Source organism: Leptonotus elevatus, chromosome 11, assembly GCF_054856555.1.
Source record: "Leptonotus elevatus isolate MCC_2025b chromosome 11, RoL_Lele_1.0, whole genome shotgun sequence".
NCBI classification, from domain to species: domain Eukaryota; kingdom Metazoa; phylum Chordata; class Actinopteri; order Syngnathiformes; family Syngnathidae; genus Leptonotus; species Leptonotus elevatus.
The window spans coordinates 20,156,178-20,180,287 of NC_141249.1; the positions used below are offsets into that span (position 1 = coordinate 20,156,178).

At 39.8% G+C, this 24,110-nt stretch overlaps 1 protein-coding gene across 4 annotated transcripts; it reads right to left on the minus strand.

Annotated features, from left to right (window-relative positions):
* Positions 1 to 614: 614 nt before the first annotated feature.
* Positions 615 to 23,745, minus strand: cc2d2a (coiled-coil and C2 domain containing 2A). 4 transcript variants are annotated; one of them, XM_086088698.1, is made up of 40 exons: positions 23,518 to 23,745; positions 23,298 to 23,382; positions 22,439 to 22,492; positions 22,267 to 22,347; positions 22,001 to 22,121; positions 21,197 to 21,288; positions 21,020 to 21,121; positions 19,762 to 19,845; positions 19,481 to 19,663; positions 19,218 to 19,377; positions 18,474 to 18,610; positions 18,273 to 18,404; positions 16,469 to 16,678; positions 16,301 to 16,407; positions 16,078 to 16,218; positions 14,865 to 15,021; positions 14,219 to 14,481; positions 13,843 to 14,020; positions 12,572 to 12,725; positions 12,336 to 12,483; positions 11,385 to 11,517; positions 11,109 to 11,312; positions 10,442 to 10,534; positions 10,233 to 10,324; positions 8,668 to 8,682; positions 7,600 to 7,767; positions 6,825 to 6,882; positions 6,637 to 6,746; positions 6,474 to 6,570; positions 6,286 to 6,384; positions 4,862 to 5,038; positions 4,702 to 4,716; positions 4,426 to 4,620; positions 4,248 to 4,337; positions 3,312 to 3,425; positions 2,688 to 2,822; positions 2,490 to 2,612; positions 2,360 to 2,418; positions 1,095 to 1,293; positions 615 to 921 (listed from the first exon to the last, which is right to left on the minus strand). In XM_086088698.1, the coding sequence occupies exons 1-40, from the start codon at positions 23,529 to 23,531 to the stop codon at positions 736 to 738; spliced, it is 4,965 nt and encodes a 1,654-aa protein (XP_085944824.1). In that variant the 5' UTR covers positions 23,532 to 23,745; the 3' UTR covers positions 615 to 735. The 4 variants fall into 4 exon arrangements, with proteins under 4 accessions (XP_085944824.1, XP_085944822.1, XP_085944823.1 ...); XM_086088696.1 differs by lacking the exon at positions 8,668 to 8,682 and adding an exon at positions 8,894 to 8,998; XM_086088697.1 differs by lacking the exons at positions 4,702 to 4,716; positions 8,668 to 8,682 and adding an exon at positions 8,894 to 8,998.
* Positions 23,746 to 24,110: the final 365 nt, after the last annotated feature.

Sequence of the window (24,110 nt, forward strand, 5' to 3'; positions counted from 1 at the left end):
GACTATCTTTTCTTTTTTAAATACTGCTGTGTTTAACATTTGTGAGATTCTTAGAAGCCTCTTAGTTTCATTTGAATTCCCAAAACAAAATGCCTGAAGACCTTTAACTCTCACTGCCATTGACGACTATCGACGTCAAAAATTCATTTGACATTTCTATTTAAAAAAAAAAATCCACTTTTGTTAAGATTATGAAAACCAAATTTTTTTTATTGTACATTTAGAACAGATATAAAATTTGTAATTAATCAAGAGTTAACTAGTGAAGTCATGCGATTAATTATGAATAAAAAATTTAATCGCCTGACGTCTATTTTTTTTTTTTTCGCGTCAGGTGGTAATTTTTTTTTATTGTAGTTAAGCGCGTGACTTCAATAATTAACTAAAAAATAATCACAAATTTTATATCTGTTCTAAGTGTTCAATCTTTTTTTTTCTAGGTTTTCATACTCTTGTTACCAAAAGTGGAAAAAATAGTTACTAGAAATAGTTCAAATGAATTGTTGACGTCTATAGCTGTCAATGGCAGTGAATGACTTAAAACTCTTAAAATTCTGCTGGGGTACACACACAAAAAAACGACACAAAATAAAGCCCAAAAGTCAAATTTTCAATTCAATTCAAGTCATTTTAAAGCGACTCAAAAAACACGTAGCGTCAAGACACGCCCCAAATGGCCACGGATTCCGACGCTTGTCCCTCCAAAAGGACATTTGGTCATTATTTTTGCGCCGGTCAGGATCGCACGAGCGAGGCCAGGTACACCCAGACGGAGAGCACGTTGTTGGGGTACGGGTGCACGTAGACGGCCAGAGCAAACTCCACGTTGGCCGTCTGAATGGTGTGCACCCCCGTGCTGTGCACCGCCTCCACCACGGGGCCCATCTCCGAGAAGGCCATGTGCAGCGGGAAACCTGAAATCTGACAAGGGGTAAAAAAAAAAAAAAAAAAAAGTCTCTTTTTGGAACAATTTAAAGCAAAAGAAAAAAAATACTGAGTAACTCGTATATAAAAAAATTCAAAGGTTAGGGTGGTCATTCGTATCTCAAGGTGCGAATTCTTGGTGATCTTTATTTGCCGTAGTCGTGACTCACCCGGTTGTCACCCAGCAGGTTCTGCAGCTCGTGGCGGTGACCCTCGGCCAAGTCGCGTCCGGCGCCGCCCTCCGCGCCGCTGGCGCTCTGCTCCAGGCTGGGCAGGAAGTGCTTGAGGGCGGTGGTGCAGTACCGGTTCCAGCGGGTGGGCCGGTGGGGGCGCCATTCCATCAGCTTGTCGCGCAGCAGTTTCTCCAGCCTGAACTCAAAACAAAAAGCCCACCATTCATACAAAGGCCACTTCAAATATTGATTTTTAAATGACACAAATGGGACAACTTTTTTTTTTTTTTAACAGAATTAATTTTATAAAAATAATTTTTTACGTTGACCTCTCGTGGCAGGGTGTGAAAAAAACATTTTTGTTAATGTGCTCTCAATTTATTAATCTGCAACCTCAGATTAACACGTTAAGAAACAAATAACACACATTTTGCTATGACCATTAAGACAACTGAAATATTTAAAAAATATTAAGACGGAAAACCCCCTAAACTGTTTTCCCATGCCTTGTAAATGACCCCCCCCCCAAAAAAACACACTTTTTTCCCCTCATTTGGCTTTCTCACATAAATATTAAAATATTTTGTTTAATTAACCCCCCAAAACACTTGTACATGACTAATAAAATATGTTTTAAACAATGTTTTTTACATGACTATTAAAATGTACCTAATTACTGTACTGTAATAAATAAATAAAAGGTTTTTAAAAATTACCCCAGATCAAACTTTTTTCATAATTTAAATAATAAAAAATTAATAATAATGTGAAAATCTATGAAAATATTTAATTAAATTTTACATGACCATTACATTTTTCCATATTACCTTTAATTTTTACTTTACTATTTTGTTGAATATAAGTCGCAATTTAAATTATATTAATAAACAAAAAATACTCCTTTGTTTGTATGTTTGTGTTTATTATAATTAAATGATGTAATAATATATCGTCGCTGTCCTGTAAAAAACACTTATGTCCATTTTTGTCTTTTTTTAAAAATAATAATATTTTTTTACATTTATAGGATGAAACTGAATGCAGACATCCCAAAAACGTAAAAAAATACAAATAAACTGGACATAAGTGTTTTTTACAGGACAGTTATGTTTGGTCTGGAAATGACATTTTTTTCTCCCATTTGCATTAAAAGAAATTGTAAACAGAAGTTCTATTTCGTCACAATGCAGACAGCGTCTCCAATTTTCTGCACTACGACATCAATAACGTTTCTATTGTGGACATCAGGTGTCACCTCTCACCTGTCTTGAAGCTCCGCTGCGGTTGCTTTGTCCGAGTGTCGGTACACCAGCTCTTCCGGCTGCACGCACACACATTTTATAATCAAATAACACGCCGCCATTTGCACACGCCGATGCCGCTGATCGTCACCTGCACGCTGTTGAGTCCAGGATGCGCGAAGGAGCGTGTAAAAAACGGCCTCCAGCCATTTGCCCGACTCACGTCGAAGCTTATCCTCATGGGGGAAACGTGCTCTTGAATGTTGAACCACACCTGCCGCAATCAGCAAGAGGCGTGATTGTGCGCTTTTACCAGACCGTGTGACGTCGCAAGCCATTATTTACTGACGTTGTCGGCGTTGACGAGGCAGCCGGCAGCCTGCAGGGGGCAGAAGGTGTCGTACTGCCCGTAGTATTGTCCGCTGCTCGGGTTCCAGATCAGGTAGCGGCCTTGCTCCAGCGTCAGCACGTACGCGCTGGATCCCTGACGACACAAAATAACCTTGAAAAGCAGCGACACACAACATCCGGCCTCCGAGAGGTCAAATCGATAAAATAAAAAACTGATAATAAAAATGTGTGCGCCACACTGCCCCCAAGAGGACAAGGCATGCGCAGCAGGAATTTACCTTTGTTTACTGTTTGTTATTGCTCCTATTTTAATATTTTGTTGTTGTTCTTTTAACATATTTAAAGTTGTACTTGAATAATTGTAGATGAATACATTTATAATTGAAGCTAAGCTTTGAAATCAATGGTTTTGTTTATGAATCATGACTTCAATATCAGTCAAAATTATTGTTATTTTTTAACTACTATATGTACGGTATTTAGCAAAACTGTAATAATAATCATTTGAATTACTGTTATTACTTTATGTTTTAAAAACAATATACAATACCTATCTGTCTGGTTTTATAAAAAAATTAAAATAAAATAAATTACAACTGCATAAACAAAATAGCCGGCTCACCTCCGGTATGGCAGTGCCAATAACGAGCCAGGCTTTCTTGCCCAAGTGCAGGAAGTAGTTGCACAACAACACGGCGTGCTCCTCTTCGTCTCCTGCCAGCAATGTTAGGAATTGCTGGGGGGGAAAAAACATACAAAATATATTTCATTAATATGGGGCAAATGGGTGTGTGTGTTTTTTTAAATTTCATTTAAAAATATATATATTTTAAGTTTTAATTACAAAAGAAACCCTTTTTTTTTAAAACATTTTCTTTAAAAATGCTCCAAATAGTCAGACAATAAAAACATCAAAAAATAAAATAAAATAAAGAAGAACCCTCAAAAGTGGGTGGTTATTTTCTAAAAATCGGATTTGACTTCTTTTTTTTTTTAAACAATAAATTTTTGTTAAAATTGCTCCAAATAATCAGATGACACCTGATCTATAATATAATATAATATTATATTATTATTAAGTGAAAATCTTATATGACCTTATTTTAACAATACATTTTTCTTTAAGTTGTAATTACTAAAAGAACCATCAAAAGTGGGTGGGTATTAAAAAAAAAAATCTGATTTGACTTCTTTTTTTTTAACAATACATTTTTCTTTAAAATTTCTCCAAATGATCAGAAAATACCCCCCAAAATTCAAAAAAGTGGGTGTGGCATTTTTACAAATCTGATTTGACATTTGTTTTACAATACATCTTCTTTAAAACTGCTCCAAATAATCAGACAATAAACCCAAAATGTATAATAAAGTAATTTTTTTTTTTAGGGCCACTTTTCAGACTGATACCAGCACAAGTTTTAAAGAAAGACCTTTATAACCCAATATTACCATTTTCCCTCTAATTTGCATGAAATTAATTGCGATTTTCTATTCTTCTAATTTGTAGTTGCTGATCACAAAACGGCCACAAGAGGGCAGCCTGAAGTATAATACTGACGTCACAGGCGCTCCACAAGTCACAGATGCCAGCGAAGGAGACTCTGTCCGGCAGAGACGGGATGAGCGAGACAAAGCGCGCCACCCGAGCCTGGCGTGGTTAGAAAACAAAACACGTTACAAAACAAAATGCTACCATTTTGCGTGCATCAACCGCCATGTTAAGCCGTCGTGTTCACCGCGGCCTCCTGGGGTTCGTCGGCCAGCAGCTCCTGCGGCGGGTTGAGCGGCCGTATGTAGCGCGTGATGAAGACCGTCTTGCCGTTGAGGTCCACCACGGTGGTGGCGCACGGCCGGCCCGGGAACTCGGCGGCCGCCACGCGCTCGAAGCGCTCGGCCGCCAGCAGCAGACGCTCGTCCTCTTGGCTGTCAAACTGGGCGGGGAAAATTCAAAATTCAACCCGAGGAGAGTGGCAGAAAGGAGCGGCCGACGTGCGACTTAAACGGACGGTTACCTTGAGTTCTTTTATCTAGAACATGCAGAGGAAAAAGGGACGTGCCAAGTCGCGGTATTGAAAAAAAAAACATGCAAACAAATGAGTTAAAATGTAAAAACTACATGCAAAAGTAGTTAGAAAAAGGGGTGAAATAACGGTGGCACGTTAAGAGGCGGACCTTCTCCCTGATGGACTCGCCGGGCATCAGCTGCGGCTCGATGGTGATGAAGAGCGTGATGAAGGCTCCCTGGCACAGGCTCTGCATGGCCTCGTAGGCGCCCGTGTTGCCGTGGCCGCGCTCCTTGCTGTAGCCCAGCAGCACGGCCGGCGTGTTCACCTTGAACGTGCCGTCGATCTGCCGCAACACACACACACACACGTTTTTGTTTTTTTCAAATATTGGTGTATTTTTGTCGATTTATTTTGAAATATTTCATGTTTTTCATCCAATACTTTAGTCAGAATGTTTGTGTATTTTTTGTAGTATTTTTGTAATATCAAACATTTTAGTATTTTTTTTTTAAAATGTTTGTGTATTTTTGTCCATTCAAAAAAATTTGTCAGAATACATTTGAATTGTTCTTTTATATTTTGTATTCTTCATGTAATATTTTTGTAACTTCATAAGTTATTGTTTGTGCATTTTTAGTTAAAAGTATTTTTCAAATATTGTTTTTAAATTTTTTGTCATATTTTTATTTGTCGTCTATTTTAGCATTTCTTTTCAAATCTGTATTTTTTGTCTAGTACTTGCTTATTTTTAAAATATCTTATATGTCTTATATTTGTGTATTTTTTCCACAATATTTGGACGTTATTGCGTATTTGTTTATTTCTTTTTAAACCTTTGCACGGTTTCCATCCAATACTTGAGTCAGAATGTTTGTATTTTTTTTGTATTTATCATGTCATATCTTTGCAATGTTATTTTTCATCAAATATTTTTTTTAAATATATTTTGTGTACATTTAAAATTGTTTGCATAATTTAGATCTCATATTTTGTCTAAATATAAATTTTTTCTTTCATATTATTTTTTTCTTTAATATTGTTTTTTCATGTAATATTTTCATAACTGCATAAAAAAATTGAATTTTTTTCTGCGTATTCGTGTATTTTTGTGTTTCTTTGCTGATATTAGATTTTTTTTTCACTAAGTTTGGATTTTCGACCATTGCATATATTTTATCTAATATTTAGATCAGAATAGTTAGTATATTTTTTCTTTAGTGTTTTGTGTATTTGATGTAATTATGTTTTTGTATGCATTTTTCAAAGATTGTTTTTCATTTATTTTTTTTTTTAATTTTTGTCCGAAAATATGTGCATTTATAGCCTATTTTAGTATTTTCTTGTGTAATTAAATGTTTTTATATTTGTGTATTTTTAAATTGATCTCATTGTTCCTCTAATATTTGTGTATTTTGACATTCTCAAATATTGTTGTATTAAAATTTTAAAACATATATATATATTTCTTTGAGCAATACTGTGATAGAATACTGACAATCGTGATCATTTTGCTTAATATAATGATGCTTTCATCTGTACAGTGTCGAGTGTATCATCTCTCTTATATGAAAAAAAAAACCCTCATCTGACCCTGGACTGCGAGTAGATGGTGCTGAAGGGAATCTTGACGGATCCCAGCCAGTGCTTCTCCACCCGAGTGTGCAGCGTCTTGCCTTCGTCATTGTCGCTCTGCGCGCACAACAAGCTCTCACGTTCCGGACCACCCCGACGACATTAACCGGGACGTTTGGAGAGGAAAAACAAAACAAACAACTCACCAGCCCGATTTCATGAACCACCTCATCAAATATGTTGATGAAGACGTCATCCTTGACCGACTGCAAGCTAGCGATGCTGTAGTCCCCGTTTGGTGCGCTGATGGGACAAAACAGGAAGCGTTGACAGTATTTCCATCATCATCCGACCGCGATTGCTGTTTACCGAAACGGCAGCTGCAGCTCCTCGTTCCAGCAAGGGTTGGGCCCGTCGGCGGTGGTCGTTTGGAAGACGTTGCGCTGGAAGGAGACCTCCACGAAAGGCCTCACCTGGACCTGCGGCACAACACAAGCACGTCGTCGCTTCTTGTTGACCTTTACCTGCCACCGCGCCCGCCCAAGAGTGCGCCCTACCTGGCTGATGAGCCAATCACTGGCCTGCATGGCGCCTTGCGACAACTGTCCGGCTTTACTAAAACATGAAGATGAAGTTGCACGTTAGGTGAAAAATAGTCAACAATGCAGTGGTGCCTTCAGAGTTACTTTGACTTGACTTTGAGTTAAGTGACATTGCAAAGTCAATTTTTCTTTATGATGGGTTTTAAGCATTCTGCCACTAGATGGCAGCAGTGGCACCATCAGTTCTTGCAATAAAAGTATCTCTTGTGTTTTGTGCTCCCCTTTTACCATTTTTGGTGCAGGTATTTTGCCAAATTATCTAACCATGGCTGCTTAGAAAGTACTAAAAAATGCTGATAAGAAGATTAGGGTTGTGCCCCCCCCCCCCAAAAAAATCTATTTTTATAAGAACAAGGTTATTTCAGTTAACGAAAACTAACGAAAAAACTAAAATTAAAAAAACAACTTCATTAACAAAATAAAATAAATAAATAAAATGTTTTTTAAAAAAACATAAACTAACTGAAACGACATTTTATGTTTACAAAACTTGAGTGATAAAAGTGCCGCGAGTAGTTCGCTAATTAGCATTAGCATTAGCAAGTCAGACTGGAGTAGATCATGACGATTCTTTGCACGTCTATAAATCGAAGCAGAAATCATTGTCAATCAAATCATTCTGAATCAAAAAAATCGATTCTCAATCGAATCGCAGACCCAAAATCGTGAGACAGTCAAAGATTCCCACGCCTAAAGAAGACGCAAAGCTGTACGGCGGAGGGCCGCTCACCCGCCTTGCGAGCGGCGCACGGGGATGTCGTACGCCCGCAGGATGTTGACCAGCAGCTTGATGTCGCCGTCGGTCAAGTTCTGAGCCGTCACCTTCTTCCTCTCCTTCCGCTGAGGCTTCAGAGGACGCTTGGGCTCAGCCAGGTGGAAGATGTTCAAGCCCAGAATCCTGATTGTTGCCCACAAAACATTTGATCAGCTCATAATATAGTTTGTGTCAATCTACATCAGGGGTGTCCAAAGTCTGCCACGCCGTCCATTTGTTGAAGATGTAAAGCAACGAGCTCAGCAGACGCACGTACATATCCATATACCGTTTATTAATAGGGCTGTCTGCCGATTAAAGTTATTGCAATTAATTGTAAATTAACCACATTCTTTATCTACTCTTGTTAACATAAAAGTGGACAAAAATGGCTACAAAATACAAATGCGGTTGTAGCATTTAGATTATTGATAACTTTATAGTAAGTAATTCATAAAAATGCAGTTGACAGTTACGGGTTACGAGTGTGAAACTTTGAGTCATAGATTTGTGTTGAAGTAATTTTCTGCTACTAGGGGGCATTGGTGTTTCATGTTGGATGTTGGTGACAGGAAAATTTAAATTTTCGTTTCAAATTCAGAGCAATTGGTATTTTGGAAAATGAAGCAACACTGTCATTTTAGCATTAAGCAAAAAATAAATTCCCAAACATATCTAATCTAAACTAATCAATATTGTACAAAGTGGCTTGGAAAATGTCCAGGTGGCATCCCCATCCTTTCATGTTTGGGTCTGCTTTGGACACCCTTGATCTACATTGAAGGACAAATTGTCTTCACAGAAACAAAAGCCAACAGGATTATATCTCATAACATTCTTCAGTCCCGCCAGGAATTTGTACAAACCGACAGGCGGACTTCAAAATACTGTGTATACGAAATTAGAGAATAAAAAATAAAAAAACATCTTAGCAAAGCCATGGCGGGACTGAATACGACACAAAATCTACTGCTACTAATGAGCTGGGTTAAGGGTTGAAGCTAGCTGGGAAAGGGGGGGCAGGAGGACAAGAACTGAACCTACCCTGAACCGGCACCACTGTTAAACATGCATAGCAGAAGAAAACAAAGAGATAAATACAATAGAAAACATGAAAGCAAATAAAGAAAAAAACAAACCCTGACGACCAACTTTGTGATTGCAAACTGCTCCTAAACGGCGCCTTGAATGGTCCCAGAGTAAAAAATAAATAAAAAAATAAAATTAAGATCCACTTTGGAAGACGTAGAAACACTTTAGGCGTACTTACATCATCAACTCTGCCCTGCAAGTCATTTGCCCGGGATTCCTCAGCTCTAAAAACTCACTGCCATCTCGGAGGTGGCGATCTGGCACTCTTTGTAAATATGCTCTCCTTTTCATTTGTGTGCGTGTGCGTGTGCGTGTTTTGTTGTTGTTGTCATTTTGGTTACACAAACAGAACAAACATGCAAAGGAAATACAACACAGAAAATGAAATTAGTGCTTTCCCTACAAGGACATGCATGCAGCGTGCAGTCAATACAAGCAAGAGGATTGTAAGCCTTTTTACTTCCGGGTGGCAACATTTGTAAACGAAACTTTTTTCAATAACAGAGAGAATATTTGGTGCAGAGGAAAATGTCTGCCATGTTAAGTTTAAATAAATAAATGTTCGCATTCTTCTTCTGTTGGAATTCTTCTTAGTAAGTCACAGTAGTGTCCCATCACTGCTGAGCAATTTGTTTTAGAACCTAACCGCGGGCTTCTCATGTATTCCTTGGGGCTAACTAGTACACACTGGCACCATTTTTTAAAACTTTGTTTTATTTGATTTTTTTTTTTTAGTACAATGCATATTAACTCATTTGCTGCCATTGACGGCTATAGACGTCAAAAATTCATTTGAACTATTTCTATTTAAAATGTTTGCCACTTTTTTTAACAAAAGTATGAAAAAAATTGTTATTTTACATTTAGAATAGATATAAAATTTGCAATTAATTGTGAGTTAACTATTGAAGTCATGTGATAAATTACAATTAAAAACATTTAATCGCCTGACACATTATAAAAAATTAGGGGGATTTTTTTCTTAAACTAATAGAAATAGTTTAAATGAATTTTTGACGCCTATAGCCATCAATGGCAGCGAATGAGTTAATCAACAGAGCAAAAAGGCGTCCATGTTTGCAGTGCCACTTTCGATTTTGCTCCCTCCCTCCTTTTGCTCCTCAGTGTGTAACTGCTCACTACTCTCTTCACAGAGGAGAAAATAAAGTCAATTGGAGGCAATTCAAAGAGGCGGCTGTTTAATCAAAAGTGCAAGCAGCCAATCAGATTGTGCCCTGCTTAGAAGTCAAAAATGGTAAAGAAGAATTCATGACTGGTGGCAGCTAGTATTAGCGGTTATTGAAACACGTCCATTTTCCGAACCTCTTATCTACGGTAAACCGTCAAACCGGTAATCAAACCAAAACGAATTGGTGAAAAACTATATTTGTAGTTGCTCACTTTTGCGCCACCTGGAAGTAGCCTTTGTTAACAAACACTATGAAAAGGTCTGAGGTGAGTTAAAATGATAGAAATGTCGATGAGTGGAATTATTGAGCACTTTTGGAATGGGTTACCCAAAAAACGGCATCTCCTCCTCGATGACCATGTCGGACAACATGAAGTGATGGCTGGCCAGGAGGAACCTGTGGATGACCGCCTCGCGGATCTGTGGGGATAAATGTGCATTACAGTGAGACTCCATTTTGACTATTGGGGAATAAAAACAATGCTCATATTTAAACATTTGATAGCAAGCGACATGGGATTATTTTTGCCGAGTCACCTTTTGGAGGTACTTGGCCACCAAGGCTCTGTGGGAATCCAGATGATCTTTGGTATCGATGATTTCGCCTTCCTTGAGCCTCTTCTCGTAATTCTGAAAGAAAAACAGGCCTTTCTTATATCGCTGATTTGAGTGAAAATGACAAGACATAGATTGCAGAAAAAAAGGCAACCGGGGAAAGTTATTTTCGAGGGGAAAAAATTAATTTAGGTACCATTAAAAAACTGCTTGCCTGATTTTTGCGAGTTCATTTTATTTTATTTCACAATTTAACATTCATAAACATTTATTTTGTTTTTAATTAAAATCACCAATTTTGAGGACTTGTTTAATTTATTTTATTGTTTAACAGATGTTTCAACGTTTTCATACTCTTGTTAACAAAAGTGGATTTTTTTTTTTTAACTGATAGAAATAATTCAAATAATATTTTGACGTCTATAGCCGTCATTGGCAGTGAATGAGTTATACTTTTTTACGTAAAGCATTTTAGACCATACCCATATAATCACAACATTAAAAACCAACCAATAAAATTTGAAAAAATACTGATTTATTCGTTGAATTTTTCCTCATAATTTTTGATGCTACTTCCAGGATGCCAGGAAGAGTATTTCTTGATGCCGTGGCAGATTCTTTCCCGCCTCCTTCATTGGAGTCGACCTACCTGAAACACTTTATCTGTGACCTCTCTCTCGCGAGAGGGGACGCACTTGTAGTTGCGAAACTCCGGCACCTCCTGATTCCGCAGCGCCAGCAGGCGGAAGCGCCGGGACTGCGCCAGGTCGTCGTCGCTGGCAAAGTTGAACTCCTCTTGCAGCTGCTCCAGGCGGAAGTAGTCAGGAGCCGTCACCTCGCCGCTGCTAGCCACCTGAAACAAAACAAATGAAGACAAGTATGTAATACATGAGTGATGTTTTTTTTTTTTTTTTTTGGTGCATACTTTGAGCAGCTGCATAATGGCGGTATTTTTGGGATCGTTGGGGTCCAGTCGAGACTGCATGGCCCACTCGTTGATTTTTTTGACATCACCAGACGAGGCGATGTGGGAGATGGCATCAAAATGGCCGACGCCACTGAAGAGAAAAAATCATTACATACTTAGACAATGCATTAACATGTCACATTGGTGGTTATTTATTGTTTTGCAAGACTTCAACATTTGTTTGGACAACTATCTAACTATATATATATATATAAAATTTTAACCGCCTGACACGGATAAAAAAAAAGAAGATTCAAAAAAATTTGGGCCGTCAGGCAATTAAATGTTTTAATCGTAATTAATATATATATATATATATATAAATAACATTTTGTATACTTGATAGTTGATAGTTGTACAAACATACATACATACATACACACATATATATATATATATATATTTACAAAAACTGCAGATTTTGTGTGGTTATGTTATTTGTTCATAAAACCAAAAAATAATAAGTTATTTCATATGGAAGTGTGGAACTGCCAATTTTCAATAAATATAATAATATATAATATAATAAATAAAATATATTTTGACTGGGGAGCTCAAACATATTTAAATATGTACTTGTAGGCTAATGTTACAAAGATAACATATTTTCCCACGCATTGCAGACACAATAATAATAATCATATGAGTTACAGTTTTGTTTTGTTTTTACTTCATTTTCAAACATATTGATGTTTGCTTTTTCTTTTTTTTTCATTCTCGCATTGGCAAGTAATAGTCTGTGGTATTATGGGAAAATATGCTAAGTTTGTAGCATTTAGCCTACAAGTATGTTTGAACGAGTAAGTTCGAAAGTACTTGCCAGTCAAAAATGTTTCATTAGTTTTCGTTAGCTATAATAACCTTCATACGAGAGAAAATAAAAACAAATTACGACAACGGCTGTCATACCCTTGAAGGGCACTTGGATGCTGCGACATGGGAGGCGCCAGCGGCACGTCGTCCTTGCCGACGCCCCAGCAAACGCAGCACGACACCTTACCGGAAGTCAGGAGGATCACGTTGTCGCTGCCTTCCGCCGTGAAGGAAAGGGGAACATCTGCGCATTTGAGAATGACCACGAAAATATCAGCGTCAAAGTTTTTCCAAGTGTATGTTTTGATATGATAAAAAAGTGAGACACTGACCGCTGCCCACGCCCTCGTGGTCAAACATCACTCTCTGGTTGCTACTGAACTCAAACTCCTCGATGGAGGAGTTGCCCGGCAACACCGAGGAATGTGGCACGGGCACGTAGACTTGTGCCAGGAGCGAGCACGACGAGCCCACCTCCTCGAAGACCTGCGCAGCACAAACACGCAGATACATGGATGGCAGATGGCAAAATAGATCTTCTCATCGCGTTTGGAAACATGTTTGGAATAGGCATGGGTTCACAAATCTGTTTAAAACTGTGGGGAAAAGAGCCTTTTTTGCAACATGGCCCTGGTTGATCTGTTTATACTCTGCTGCCACCTGCTGGCCGTTTTTGTAATAACTACCATTGCTTCAATTGTTTTGTGCAGTTGAGAGGCTGCATCCAAGCATTTTGTATGCTCTAGCATTAAAAAAATATATATATATTTACAAAAACGTATAAATACGTCTTTGGGACACATAAAACATTTAAAATAGAACGCATTTATAGGTTTTGGGGAGCAAATAAGTTAAGGACTCCCCTTGTCGCCACCCCCCACCTCTCTCCATTCTTCCCTCCTCCTCCTCCGTGCAAGACTGCACGTGCACGCGCTGTAGAGGAAGAAAGTGAATTGAAGGCAATTACCTTCAAATTGGCTCGCGAGAGTTCATTACCGGTGATGGAGAGTATTAGGGGTTATTGAAACCTTGATTTTTTTTTTTTTAAACCAAGGTAAATCGGCAAACCGGTTATCAGCCCATGCCTAGTTTGGAAAAACAAAATAAAAAAAAGCTTTTTTTGATTGTCTTTAACTCATTCACTGCCATTGACGTCTATAAACATAAAAAAAATATTTTAACTATTTCTATTAGTTTAACATTTTTCCCCACTTTTGTTAACAAGAGTATGAAAACCTAATAAAAGATTATTAAAAATTAAAATCAAAATTATTATTATATATATATATTTTTTTACGTCTATATCCGTCAATGGCAGCGAATGAGTTAATTTTTTTTTAAATTGGTACAGCAGAAGCTGTGGGTGTGTGAGGAGGTTAAATCAGTTGGATGTCGTAAATAGTTGGAGAAGCGGCAGTAAAACAGGCCAAAATACAACGATCAGGGGTGAGACGTTAATTCTTAAGTCAAAGTTTAACATGACATTGAAGGTTTTGTTTACTCATGGAAAGTTCATTCTTTTGCCACTCGCAAGTAAATGTGATGTCATGGTGAAAAGGTGTGGACCAAGTCCACCATGTACAGACTGAGCAAAACGCAATACCTGTAAGGTAATGCTTCGAGGACAGTTGACAATTTTCAGGTTGAAAATCTGCCCAAAGTGCACCCGGAAGTCGGAAGTGAGCGCGCGGCTGTGAGTCTGCGACACTTCTTTGTCGTTGTACAGGATCTTGACGAAAACCCGGCGTCTGGCAACGTCCTCGCGTCGAGCAACTTCGCCCCTTAAGAAATGAGGAAACAAAAAATGCTTTCAAAAAATCTGCACGTTAGCCAATTCACAATGCCAAGATGTGAATATTGAAAAGTCTGAAGAATAGCACGCCTGGTCAAAAGTCACAATGTGTGACTTTCATTTCAATCCGTCCCCACTCAAAATGACGAGTCACTGCCTTCGATTGCAACAATTGAAGTCCTCGTACCTGGGGCAGAGCTCCGTCTCAGAGACCTTTCCGGAAGCGGTCAGTTCCGGAAACAGGTTGGCCTCGCCTGGCTTGCGGCGTATTCTGGACGCTTTCTCGCGGACCTGCTGCTTGATGGCGTCAAAGTCCAACTTTTCCGGGGGCTCCGGCTTGGGGGGCCCTTCATCGGCGGGCCCCTCCGATTCGCTCGCCTCCTGCTCTTCTTCTTCTGTTTCATCCTGAGTTTGTCCTTTCTTCTTCTTCCGCTTCTTCTTCTTGGATTTCTGCAGAGGGTAAGCCATGCATTACAAAAAAAAACAATCAAATCTATATGAAAACATTAAAATACATTTCAGTTAAACCACAGCTAGTCGACAACTGCGATCTTAACCTGCCTGACGTTGGAATTTTGGCCTGTTTTACTGCCGCTTCTCCTCTCTCCTGCTTGACTTGAATTTAATTAACAGACCAAATGAAGCCCACGTAAGCAAACACTTTTGGGAATATAGTTTAAATTACTCGGGCCAGCACTACTGATTGTAAATAAAGCCCCATGGCAGATTAGCCTGGCATGGCAACAGAGAGGATGAAATCTGATTGGACAGAAAAATCTAACATCCACATTCATGTACTGGAAGAAGTCAAATCAAAGGAAATGTTAGGCCACCTGTTTCCTCCTCCAGGCCTTCCACTCGTCCAGCTGCTTCTTGTAGTCGGCCATCTTCCTCTGGTAGTCCACCTCGCCCTCGGCCTCCAGCTCCCACACCTCCGACAAAATGTCCCTCTCGTACTCGCGCTCGTCCGACTGGCGGTCCACGTTCTCCCTGGGGCGGGCCAACGCCAGTTACACATATAGTACAGCGGAAAAGTGAACAGATGCACTTCTTAAAAACGTGTCGGTTGGACCTAAAAATTCCAGACAAATAAAGTCAGTGTGGATGTGTTACAATTTTTAATCGTAATTAGTTGCATGATTTCGAAGTAAATTTGTTAATTAATTGCATGTTATATCTATAACATATTTTTTCAAGTTATACATACTCTTGTTAATTAACTCATTTGCTCCCAGAAACGTATAAAAACCTTCTATTTTAAATATTGCTATGGTCCCAAAACATATTTATACGTTTTTTGGTGTGTGTGTGTGTGTGTGTGTGTGTTTTAAACGCTAGAGCATACAGAGGGCTTTGATGCGAGAGAATGGTTGAAGCAATGGTAGTTATTACAAAAAAACAGCTAGCAGGTGGCAGCAGAGTATAAGAGATCAACCAGGGCCATGTTGCTGAATAATGATGAAACTTAGCTATATTCTAATGCTAATGCTGCAAAACGGAAACGGATACTTTTTTTTCCCCTGATGACAGAAGAGACTCTCATCCTTCTTTTGATAGGTTCCATGTTTTAATAGCAATAGAACACAATATTCTGTGGGCCTTGCAAAATCAGTCAAAATTCTGTAAAAACAGCCGGAAGCGAAGGGGGTTTCTTCAGTGAAATTGGCTGGGAGTGAATGAGTTAACATAAAAGTAGACAAATATGGTTACAAATGTGGTTGTATCTTTTAGTTAAATTGACATAGCAATTTTAAAGTAAGTAATTCATAGTTATTCGAAATTATAAAGATATAATAACAGTGTAAAACATTGAGTCATACATTTGTGTTGAGGAAATCTTCTGCCACTAGATAGCATTAGTGTTGTGTTTTATGTTGGTCGTTGGTGACATGAACAAATCCAATGTAAAATAAAGCATGAACAACAATTGTATATAGAATTTTAATGCCTTGGGACATTGTATTTAATGTATATTAATGACATTTAAGGCCTTAATTTCAGCAAAATCCATTTGGTGACTTAATAAAAAAAAAAAAAGATCCGTACCGTCTTAGATAGAGCTTGTGAGATGTATTGGTGAACTTCTGAAACTCTCTGAGGGCCTTGAGCTCCTTCCAGACTTTGATCAGATTCTTCAGCAGCGTCCGGTCCTTCTCCTGCTCACCGTCGCGCAGTTGACGCGTGTTCCTGTGGCGACATCCGCACGCGGTGAGAAAATAGGGCGGAAACGGGGAACGGGTCGCCGTGATGGCAAAGCCAGTCCACTCACTTGACCTCCACGCTGTACTCCACGATCCGCTGCTGCATGGCCTGCGACAGGCTCTGCTCGCTGTGGATCTCCAGCATGTTCCTCATGGTGTTCCTCAGCCCGTTCAACTGCAGCGCAAACGTATTTCGTCGACCAATCGGCAACAGGCGATGAGCCGTCGTGCCTTACCTTGTCGGTGAGGTGCTCGGCGAGGTTGTTGCGCTGTCGGTTGAGGTGCTGGTCGAACAGCTGAGCCAGACGCGACGCCAGCACGTGCTCGCGACTGAAGAGCGGGTGATGGGAGAAGATGAGCCCCGACACGTCCACGTCCAGCTGGTAGCCTTGCTCGCCGTCCGCCGCGTTGGAGATGTACTGGTGTGAGCGCTTGGAATTGAGGGGCTGAGGGGAAGAGTGAACGGTCATTCGATCGGATGCGTCTTGTCACTAGAGACGATTAAATGTTTTAATCGTAATTAAACGCTTCAAACACTTCAAAAATTAACTCATGATGAATCTCAATTTATATCTAAATTTACAATAAAATATATTTTTTCACATTTTTCATACTCTTGCTAACATAAAAGTGGGAAGAAAAACCAAATAGAAATACGGTTGCATTTTTAGTTCGACTGGACAGGTTGTCGTGACTGGACTGGTCGCCGTGACTGGACAGGACGTGACTAGACTGGTCATCAGGACAGGACTGGTCGTTGCGACTGGATAGGACGACGTGACTTAAAGGGACATGGCGTGACTAGACTGGAACGAGCGTGACGTGACAGGACCTGACTTGCCTTGACTTGGCTGTGGCTGTGACAAAGACTTGACTATGACGAAAGCTTGGCTGTGACGGAGACTTGACTGTGACGAAGACTTGACTGTGACGGAGACTTGACTGTGACGGAGATTTGGCTGTGACGGAGACTTGGCTTTAACCAAGACTTGGCTGTGACGGAGACTTGGCTGTGACGAAAGCTTGGCTGTAACGAAAGCTTGGCTGTGACGGAGACTTGGCTTTAACCAAGACTTGGCTGTGACGGAGACTTGGCTGTGACGAAAGCTTGGCTGTAACGAAAGCTTGGCTGTGACGAAACCTTGGCTGTGACGGAGACTTGGCTTTAACCAAGACTTGGCTGTAACAAGGACTTGACTGTGACAAAAGCTTGACTGTGACAAAGACTTGACTATGACGAAAGCTTGGCTGTGACGGAGACTTGACTGTGACGGAGACTTGACTGTGACAGAGACTTGGCTGTGACGGAGACTTGGCTGTGACGGAGACTTGGCTGTGACGGAGACTTGGCTGTGACAAAAGCTTGACTGTGACAAAGACTTGGCTGTGACGAAAGCCTGGCTGTGACGGAGATTTGGCTGTGACGAAAGCTTGGCTGTGACGGAGATTTGGCTGTGACGAAAGCTTGGCTGTAACGAAAGCTTGGCTGTGACGAAACCTTGGCTGTGACGGAGACTTGACTGTGACAAAAGCTTGGCTGTGACAAAGGCATAGCTTTGACGAGACGAGACACACGAACTTCCACACATAGCGTCGACAATGCTCCCACACTGACTACACAGACACAACAGACTAAAGACAAGGAACACAAAGCAAAACACTGAACACACAGACAACAAAGAACATGAACTCCCAAAATCAAACAAAAACCCAACCCCACCAAACCGAAACATGACAGAAGTAACTTAAAACTTGAAATTATGCATATTTTTAAGATTGTAAAATACAACTTGACGCCAGTCCCCACAAATATATGCATTATTATTTAATTTATTACTGCTAAATTTTGAGGTGGACATGTCTGCTGCGTTGCACCTGGAATTCCCCCAGTACAGGCTTCCATTAATCACACGTCAAAAAGATTAGTTGCGTTAAATACGCAATATTAACGAAATCATTTTGACCCCCCCGAGTTGTAACAAACATTAATTCTGCAACACCAAACTGCGGCATATTAAATCAAACTGTCAGCCAGCTGACCTTCCTGTAGACCGTTTGCAGGTCGGGGTCCAGGTCGTCCTCCATGTGGAAGAGCGGCGGCCTGGTAGAGGATTCCTTGATGGGGTCCGGCAAAGCGATGATCCTGCCGTCATCGCCGAACCACTTGGCTCCCTAAAGGGAATGATGTGTCAAAAAGGCAAACCGGAGGAAAACGATGGTCCGGCGCGGCGGGGACGTCACCTCCTCCATTTTCAAAAGGCGGTTCTCCAGAATGTTCTCGTTGGCGGGCGTCACAACGGGCCGCTCGCCCACGTAAAGGCCCTCATCCTCCAGATAGCGCGGCCTCATGTTCTCAGGGAGTTTGGATGAGATCGGCACTGTGACACCGAGATGGGAAATAGGTTTTGTTTTCTTAACAATGGCGTGAACTTGAACAAATTACTTTCCATTTCGATTCATTTCATAGAGGAAAATTGGGCTGTGCAATTAATAGAAATTCAATTATAATTTCAATTATTACACTCTACAATTACAAATTCGGCATAATCGTAAACAAAAATAAAATATTAATAATACTAATTTTGAATTGTTTACATGTATACTTTATATACACTTCTTTATTTTAAAATGACTAATTTAATAAATCTTGTTTGGTCCAAAAGTAACTTACATAATTATAGTGTTTCAAATCATTTTAATTGTCTTCATATTTTTACATAATTCCCATAATTTAAAACATTTTCTTGTTTTGTACCAAAAAATAATCGTTTGAATAATCGTGATTTCAATTATTAACAAAATAATTGTGATTATTATTTTTTCCATAATCGAGCAGCCCTATTTGACACAATGAGTAAATTAAGTTGCATGGCAAGTCACAGAACAAATTAATTTGATATAATCAAAGTACCACTGAATGTTTTAACTCATAAACAGCATAAACGGCAAACTATGAAAAAGTGTGGGGGACGTCAATTTTCATACCCGTCTGAGAGGTCGGCGTGTAGACGAGCGCGCGGTGGTGCCGAGCGATTGCCCGCAGGCCGATGTACTCGGCGCTCCTGACTTCCACGAAGTCCTTGGACGTTTGCTCGATGACGAAGACGTTGCCGTCCTCGTCTTGCATGAGAGGCTCTTCCTCGTTCTGAAGGCGAGAGAGCGAGAAACACCGTTTTGGTATCCAAATCTGGAAGGACGTGTGACGTCCACAACCACGTTGGATGCCAAATTTTTAAACGACATCTTACGTGGTCTTGGTTTTGCTCCTGGCTGTTTTCCTCAGCCTCGTCCGGCTCTTGGCTGCCATCCTCGTCCGATTTCTCCTGCTTTTGACTCTTCTCGCTCGTGCTCGCCTCCGGTTCCGGTTCCGGCTCGAAGTTGAGCGTGAAGAAATTGTAAGCCTCCTCAGTGGTTGGGCGCTCCCTCCCCACCTGTTCGACAGCCCCCGGGGATAGAAATGGATGGTTGTGGACAAACATCTGCATATCCCACTCGCGATGTAACATATTCATTTAGTGGCCCGTCTTACGCGTTTGGTGGTCTCTTGGAACTTCACCCTGGTGCTGGCGGCCTGAGGTACAAGCTGAGCGCTGGATTCACCTTCCGAATCGGCCTGGAAAGCAGCAGCACAAGTTCAGTCGCATGCACTTTGTCCACTATTGAAGGTCAGTCAACTATGTCACGATTGAATATCTTTAGAATCAATCATTTCATGAATTCTGCCACGGATTCATCGAATAATGTAAATCTCTAAAACAATAATTTTATTATAATTAGATCAGTGGTTCTCTACCCTTTTTTTCAGTGACGTCCCCCCTGTGAAATATGTTTTCAGCCAAGTACCCCCGAACCAGCGCAAAGCATTTCTGATTGAAGAAAAAAAATTTATTTAACTTATTCAACTTTGGAACTCTATTTGTATTTATGTGGCCGCTTAAAACTATTTGGAAATCAAAAGATATAACTAAAATAGTAAACAAATAAATACATGTATTAATCAATTATAAATAAAGATTTGTGCACATACAAATTATTATCAACATAAAGATTATTAGTACTAAGTTTTGACTTAAATTTATACATTTGCACCTTTTTTAAATTTTAAAATAACTAATTTAATACTTTTTGTTTCATCCAAAAGGAATATTTTTTACGTTTAGACATTATCTTGTTTTGTACCAAAAATAAATAAGTCATCGTCCTACTGCACAGCGCACAACCTGCACTCCAACTTCAAGCTTTTGCCAACATAAATAAATAAATAAATAAATAAATATTATTAGAAATTCTGTTTGGTTCAAAAGGAACTTATATAATTATAGTGTTTCAATTTTTTTTAATTGGTCTTAATATTTGTAAATGCTTAAACATTTTCTTGTTTTGTACCACAAAATAAATAATCATTTCAATAATCGTGATTCTATTATTATATTATATATAGCTATTTTGTTTTCCATAATTGAGCAGCCTTATCAGCTCTATAATTACCGGAATTTTAAATAAAGTTTTCAAGTGATTGACAGGTGATTCTAAGTGGCGTATGATAAGTTGGGTTAAACCATTCTGATACGGGGGAGATGCTGGGTTTTTAGGACACTGAAAATGAACACCCTACTGAATATAAAATTAATTGTATTAACTTATCTGTTTTATAAACTATTTACATATACTTTTTAAATATATTTTCAAATCTCACTGGAGTGCCTTCACGTACCCCCAGGACCCCCATTTGAGAACCACTGAACTAGTTTATGGATTCATCGGTTCATTTTGCCACCTCTACTCACCTCTCTGTCGGACCTCGCAAGCGTCGGTCTGTCCCGCAGGCTCTGCAGGCGACTGGCGTCGACCGCCGAGGTCTCCTGACGCTGGAGACTCTCGCCTTGCGACTAGAACGCACGGCAACACGCAAATTAACAACCGTCTTGTCCTGCTCAAACGATCAAAATTTCTTCCTGGCTCACCCTGGCCGCTCTCAGCTTCTCCTCCAAACGTCGCGTCACGAAGCGGTCGAACTTCTGCGTGGTGCGACTCTTCGGGGCTTTGGAGGCAAGGCCTAGAATAGGGGTGTCAAACATATGGCCCGTGGGGCAAAATCGGCCTATCAGCAGCCTTAATCTGGCCCGTGAGGACAGAACACAAACTGCAGTTTTTCACTCAAATTTGTACTTTCCTGCAGGTGGTCATTCTCTCTCCCGTTTCCTATCAACTCTTCAGCTGTCCTGTCAATTAAAGGCTAAAAATCCCCCCCCCCCAAAAAAAACTAACAAATATATATATATATATACACACACATATACATATGCTGTAATTGCGAATTGTATCCACTCGAGGGCGCACTAAGGACCAGTTCAATGATATTCTGAAATTTTGGCTGTTACTCACGATTTAATGCGAAACAATCTTGCGCTCATTTTTGTGTATACATTTCAGATTTCCCTGCAATAAGATAATATTAAATAAGAATAGTTTCCAAATGTACTTGTAATTATTTGCACCCAACAAAACAGGAAATATTTTGATATGTTTTTTTTTTCTTCAAGATTATAAACCCACGGACATATTGGTCCGGCCCCATTGAGATCAAATTTGAGTCAATTAAAGGAGTTTGACACCCCGAGATGATGAAGTACACTGTGAAAAACACTGTGTGTGTTTTCTTTCCAGACCCACCAGCGATTGGTAAAAAATCTATAGCTGTTCTTTTTGTTTCCCAGCTCTGTATCTCCATCTCATTTAGTTATTAGAGATGAAAATAAAGTACTCACTCGTTGTTGGAGGGTCTGCGGTCCTCTTGGAAGAGCCTTCATCGTCACTGAGGTGCCGAGCGCTGGAAATTTCCTCCACGTCGTCACCAGAGAGCTCCTGCGCGGACATCTGCTCCAAAAGCTTTGACACAAACACAATTTGCAAGTACAGTAAGTCGCACTGCAGTTACAAGGAGTGGTTTGTTTACTAATATTGCCACTATATTGACGTATGTGTGACATCATGGTGAAATTGTCTACCAGAATTAAGTGCAAACAACACAAACCCTTTTCCTTCTCATTTGTCTCTGGGCCCGTAATTTTTGCTTCAGCGTCTCTCCGGGGTCTTCCTCGCTGCTTTGAGGATCCTGCAACACAACATATAACACGCATAGTTAGTACGCTAAGAAAAATATGAAGAAAGACATTAAAAATACAAGAATCGTACTGCACACCCACCTTCATTGGTGTCTGTAGCGACTCTTCACTCAGTCTGGGGGACGGAACCAGAGCCTGGAAAGAACGTGTTGAGTCACGTTTGACGCGGTGCATTCAAGCACACCCCAGCGTTTTAGTCTTACTACATAAACGCTAAAAATAACACTAAAGTAAAACTACTCTGGTGCGACGCTTTCAAATATGCGCCAAGATGCCGCCCCAAACGCCCGGCCCCGACCAAGTACAGGAGTAGCATAATAGAAAAAAACCTGACAAAGCAGATTGAAGTGTGACAAAAAAAACTACAAAGTATTACCCCAAATTCAGCAAAAAATGAAGAAACTGACAAAAGCTGACAATTAATTATAAGACTTGAACAAAAATGTGACAAAAACATGGCAAAAATTTAGAAAATTAAATAAATAAATTAAAAAGCAGTCAAAAATACTGTATATGTAAAATTCTAACACACAAAATGCCATGTAAAATTAAGAAACCTGACAGAAATCTGACCAAAATACTTAAACATAAATCTGGTAAAGACAAAAAATCTAACTCAAACAAACAAATAGCTGTCAAAACACGTAAAAAAGAGAGAGAGAGAGAAACGTTAACAAAAAATGGGCAATAATGCAACTTAAAAAATAAGGCAAAAAATGGCAAATGTCAAGCTAAAAGGGAATCAAATGTGCACACAGGCATTTGAACCCCGAACCAAAGAGCTGCGAGGCAGACTTGCCAACCACATCCCACCAATGCTGTTTCTCAAACCATCTGTTGTTCCATCAGCATCAAAAGTCCCCCAGGAAGCGTTTTTCATCATGAGGAAAGCAAAACACACAGTTGTGCTACTTTCAAGCCTCTTCTCGTGCAACTTTACCTGCTCGTCGTCGCCATCATGTTTGAGTTTCCCCAAAGTTTCTTGCAAGGATCGCCGCTGCTTTCGCAGTTTATCTCGGATGGCGCTAGTAGAAAAAAAAGGGATGGAGAACCGATAGCGTTAGCTTAGCCGCGTGGCTAACTGTCGCTGTTTAACATGGAATTACATTGAATTGTCGGAACTGGCTAAAGCTAAAAAGATGTTAGCTATTCTACATTACCTCGGGGAAGCCATGGCGAGAGTAGCGGATCTTTTTGACGTTAAAATGTGATTATTCCATGGCGGCTGTTTGGGTCATTATAACCCTCTTGTGTGGGTGTGCGGTACTCGTTTAAATACTTGTTCTTCCCGTGTTATAATTCCGAAATACATATTTAACCTCAAGGAATTGTGGATCTAACACGGCAAACGTTTAAGTGACTTTCCTAATCCCCCGGTTGTAATGTACGACAACAATGTGACGTTTTACAGTATGAGATTTTTCATTGGCTGGTTAAAAATGTCTGTTACCAAGAAACGCTCTTCTATTGGTCTTTGTGTGATTAACCCGCCCATATCAAAAACGCTCCCCCACCCCCAGCGCTGCTTAGTAACGACACGACGCCATCTACTTTACGACGGAAAGCGAGAAGCCGCCATTGTGCTGTAACCGCAACTTATTGCAAAGCTTATTAGCATGGTAATCTGCTTAAAACAAATAAACAAACAAAAACACACATTTTGAAGCAAATAAATAAGGGAATAAATACATTTAAATAAATAAATAAATATGTATTCGTAACAATGTAAAGGTGGCACAGTACATTATTTTTA

Bases quoted from the DNA above. Each gene is read 5' to 3' on its own strand.
- cc2d2a (XM_086088696.1), bottom strand. The intron at 11,313-11,384 runs GTATGCACCAAA...GTTTTGTTTCAG, and splicing joins CCATTATGCAGCTGCTCAAA to GTGGCTAGCAGCGGCGAGGT. The intron at 10,325-10,441 runs GTGACTCGGCAA...TTATCCCCACAG, and splicing joins TGGCCAAGTACCTCCAAAAG to ATCCGCGAGGCGGTCATCCA.